The sequence below is a fragment of the Arachis ipaensis genome, chromosome B5, assembly GCF_059453495.1.
Source record: "Arachis ipaensis isolate K30076 ecotype BB chromosome B5, ASM5945349v1, whole genome shotgun sequence".
NCBI classification, from domain to species: Eukaryota; Viridiplantae; Streptophyta; class Magnoliopsida; order Fabales; family Fabaceae; genus Arachis; species Arachis ipaensis.
This window is the reverse complement of record NC_142440.1, coordinates 126,520,275-126,524,970: the sequence shown is the minus strand read 5'-3', so window position 1 is coordinate 126,524,970 and position 4,696 is coordinate 126,520,275. Positions and strand designations below refer to the sequence as shown.

Below are 4,696 nucleotides of genomic sequence, written 5' to 3'. Positions count from 1 at the left end.
CTTTTTGTACCACTTCCTTCATTCATGGGTTCAACCTTCTTTGTGGCTGTCTTGAGGGCTTGGCATCTTCCTCAAGAAGGATTTTATGCATGCACATTGAAGGGCTAATCCCTTTTAAATCTAAAAGTGTCTATCCTATGGCATCCTTGTGTTGTCTCAACACATTGATAAGCTCCTCTTCTTGTTCCTCACTCAAGCTTGAGTTGATGATTACTGGATATGTGTCATTGCTCCCCAAGTAAGCATACTTCAAGTTTGGGGGTAGGATTTTCAACTCCAGCTTTGGTGCTTCCACTTTCTCCATGTTTGCCTTATCTAGCATGATTGAGCCTTCTATGATTTCTTGTGATGGTTCTCCACATAGTGTTTGTTGATCTCACTCCATTGCTTCTTCACATTTATCTTCTTCTAGGACTCCTTAGACCAGTTTTTCCATGGTGTCTATCATCATGCATTCACCAATGGATTCTTTTGGGTAGCTCATTGCTGTGAAAACATTGAACATCATCTTTTCTTCATGTAATCTCAGGACTAATTCTCCCTTTTGTACATCAATTATAGCCCCAGTTGTGGCTAAGAATGGTCTCCCTAGTATGATTGATGTGTTAGCCTCTTCCTCTATGTCAAGTACCACAAAATCAGCTAGGAAGATGAACTCTCCCACCTTAACCAACAAGTCCTCCACCACTCCATGAGAAAATTTGAATGTTCTATCAGCTAATTGAAGTGCCATTCTTGTTGGTTTGGCCTCTTCAATTCTCATCCTTTTCATAATGGCTAAGGACATAAGGTTGATGCTAGCTCCCAAATCACACAATGCTTTTTCAATGCTAATGTCCCCTATGATGCAGGGGATTTGGAAGCTCCCACGGTCCTTCATCTTTTGGGGAAGCTTCTTTTGTATGATGACTGATGAGTGGATAATTTATACGCTTTTTGGCATTGTTTTTAGGTAGTTTTTAGTATAATTGAGTTAGTTTTTACTATATTTTTATTATTTTTTATGAAAAATTCACATTTTTGGACTTTACTATGAGTTTGTGTATTTTTCTGTGATTTTAGGTATTTTCTGGCTGAAATTGAAGGACTTGAGCAAAAATCTGATTCAGAGGCTGAAAAAGAACTGCAGATGCTGTTGGATTCTGACATCCCTGCACTCGAAGTGGATTTTCTGGAGCTACAGAAACCCAATTGGTGCGATCTCAATTGCGTTAGAAAGTAGACATCCAGAAATTTCCAGCAATACATAATATTCCATACTTTGCCCGAGTTTTGACGACGTAAATTGGCGTTCAATCACCAACTTCCTGCCCTATTCTAAAGTTAAACGCCAGAAACAGGTTACAAACCAGAGTTAAATGCCACAAACAGGCTACAACCTGGTGTTTAACTCCAAGAGAAGTCTCTAAATGTGTAAAGCTCAATGCTCAGCCCACGCACACACCAAGTGGGCCCCGGAAGTGGATTTCTGCACTATCTGCACTTAGTTACTTATTTTCTGTAACCCTAGCTACTAGTTTAGTATAAAAACTACTTTTAGTGATTTATTTTACATCTCTGGAACACATTATGTAACTTTTATGTTTTGAGACCTCCATGGGAGGCTGGCCACTCAGCCATGTCTACCCTATTTTCACTTATGTATTTTCAACGGTGGAGTTTCTACACCCCATAGATTAAGGTGTGGAGCTCTGCTGTTCATTAGGAATTAATGCGAAGTACTATTATTTTTCTATTCAATTCAAGCTTATTCTTATTCCAAAATATTCACTCGCACTTCAACCTGATGAATGTCAAGATCCGTGACACTCATCATCATTCTCACCTATGAACGCGTGCCTGACAACCACTTCCGTTCCATCTGCAATAGCTTGAATGTGTATCTCTTAGCCTCCTGGTTCACGATTAGAGTCTTCGTGGTATAGGCTAGAATTATTGGCGGCCATTCCTGAGATCTGGAAAGTCTAAACCTTGTCTGTGGTATTCCGAGTAGGATCTGGGAAGGGATGACTGTGACGAGCTTCAAACTCGTGAGTGTTGGGCATAGTGACATATGCAAAAGGATCAATGGATCCTATTCCAACATGATCGAGAACCGACAGATGATTAGCCGTGCGGTGACATCGCATTTGGACCAATTTCACTGAGAAGACTGACGGTAGCCATTGACAACGGTGATCCCCCAACATACAGCTTGCCATGGAAGGGAGTATGAATGATTGGATGAAGGCAATAGGAAGGCAGAGGTTCAGAAGGAACAAAGCATCTTCATACGCTTATCTGAAATCCCACCAATGAATTACATAAGTACTTCTATCTTATTTTCTGTTTTAATTATATTTTAATTATCAAAACCTCATAACCATTTGAATCTGCCTGACTGATATTTACAAGACGACCATAGCTTGCTTCAAGCCGACAATCTCCGTGGGATCGACCCTTACTCACATAAGGTTTATTACTTGGACGACCCAGTGCACTTGCTGGTTAGTTGTGCGAAGTTGTGAAAAAGAAGTGAGATTACAATTGTGCGTACCAAGTTGTTGGCGCCATTGAGATCACAATTTCGTGCACCAAGTTTTTGGTGCCGTTGTCGGGGATTGTTCGAGTTTGGACAACTGACGGTTCATCTTGTTGCTCAGATTATGTAATTTTATTTTAATTTTAAGCTTTTTGTTTTTATTATTTTTATTTTCGAAAAAAAAAATTTCAAAAAATAAATTATTCTATGTTCTTCAGAATTTTTAAGAATGGATTCTAGCGTTTCATGAGATATGTTGAATCCTGGCTGGCTGTTAAGCCATGTCTAATCTTTTGGACCGAGGTTTCACTTATCCTTAGAAGATCTTCTTTGTCTTTCTCATCAATTCAGCTGTTGTATGTAATGTTCTGCTGAAGCTTGGCTGGCCATTGGCCATGTCTAGTGTTTTGGACCGGAGCTTTCACTGAAAGCTTGGCTGGCTAGTAAGCCATGTCTAATTCCTGGACTGGAGCTTTAGACTAACATTGCATGATTCCTGGAATTCTCATTAAAAATTTTGAAATTCTTATTTTTCTTTTTCCAAATAACTTTCGAAAAATACAAAAAAATTTAATAAAATCATAAAACCAAAAATAATTTTGTGTTTCTTGTTTGAATCTAGTGTCAAATTTTAAGTTTGGTGTCAATTACATGCTTTTATAATTTTCTTTAATTTTTGAAAATTCATTATATGTTCTTCATTGATCTTCAAATTGTTCTTGATGATCTTCTTTGTTTGATCTTTGCATTTTCATGTTTTGTGTTTTTTCTTATTTTTCATATGCATTTTCAATTTGTTAGTGTCTCAACATTGAAAATTTTTAAGTTTGGTGTCTTGCATGTGTTTCTTTTCTTAAAAATTTTCAAAAACATGTTCTTGGTGTTCATCTTGACATTCAAAGTGTTCTTGCATGCATCATGTGTTTTGATTCATAATTTTCATGTTTTGAGTCATTTTGTTGTTTTTTCTCTTTCTTCATTGAAAATTCAAAAATAAAAAAAATATCTTTCCTTATTTTACTCATAAAATTTAAAATTCTATCTTTTTCAAATCCTTTTCAAAAATCAAATCTTTTTCATTTTTCTCTTCATATTTTCGAAAACTTTATAAATTTGATTTTCATAATTTTTTTCTTATTTTATTTCATAATTTTCGAAAATAATGCTAGCATTTAATATTTTGATTCAAAAATTTTCAAGTTGTTACTTGCCTATTAAGAAAGGTTCAATCTTTAAACTCTAGAATCCTATCTTTTTAGTATCTTGTTAGTCAAGTAATCAACTTTAATTTCAAAAATCAAATCTTTTTAATTTCCTTTTCAAATCCTTTTCAAAATGATTTTCAATCATATCTTTTACAAAAAGCAATTTCAAAATCTTTTCTAACTTCTTATCTTTTCAATTTTGATTTTCAAATCGTTTTCAATTAACTACTTGACTTTTTGGTTTGATTTTAAAGGTTTTCTATTTGAATCATATCTTTTTCAAAACCACCTAACTATTTATCTCTCTCCAATTTTCGAAAACTCCTCTCCACTTTTTCAAAATTCTTTTTAATTAACTAATTTTACAAATTTTAATTTAATTTTATTTCTCTTTTTAATTTTCGAATACTAACCAATAATTAAAATAAAAACAAAAATATTTTTCTTTAATTTTAATTAAATTTTTGAATTATTCTATCTCTCATCTCTTTCTATTTATTTATTTATCTACTAACACTCCTCTTCCACTCAAAATTCGAACCCCCTCTTTTTCACTGTGTTCGAATTTTTCTCTTCTCCTTCTTCTATTCTTCTCTTCTTCTACTCACATAAAGGAATCTCTATATTGTGACATAGAGGATTCCTATTCTTTTCTGTTCTCTTCTTTTTCATATGAGCAGGAACAGGGACAAAGACATTCTTATTGAAGCTGATCCTGAACCTGAAAGGACTCTTAAGAGGAAACTAAGAGAAGCTAAAGCACAACCCTCTGGAGAGGACCTGACAGAAATTTTCGAAAAAGAAGGAGACATGGCCGAACCAAATAACAATAATGCCAACAATACAAGGAAGATGCTTGGTGACTTCATTGCACCTTCTTCTGACTTCTGTGGAAGAAGCATCTCAATTCCTGCCATTGGAGCAAACAACTTTGAGCTTAAGCCTCAATTAGTTTTTCTGATGCAGCAGA

At 35.0% G+C, this 4,696-nt stretch overlaps 1 protein-coding gene across 1 annotated transcript; it reads right to left on the bottom strand.

Annotated features, from left to right (window-relative positions):
* Window positions 1-418: 418 nt before the first annotated feature.
* Window positions 419-880, bottom strand: LOC107640936 (uncharacterized). Its single transcript, XM_016344441.1, has one exon. It carries the CDS (start codon window positions 878-880, stop codon window positions 419-421), a length of 462 nt encoding a protein of 153 aa, XP_016199927.1.
* Window positions 881-4,696: the final 3,816 nt, after the last annotated feature.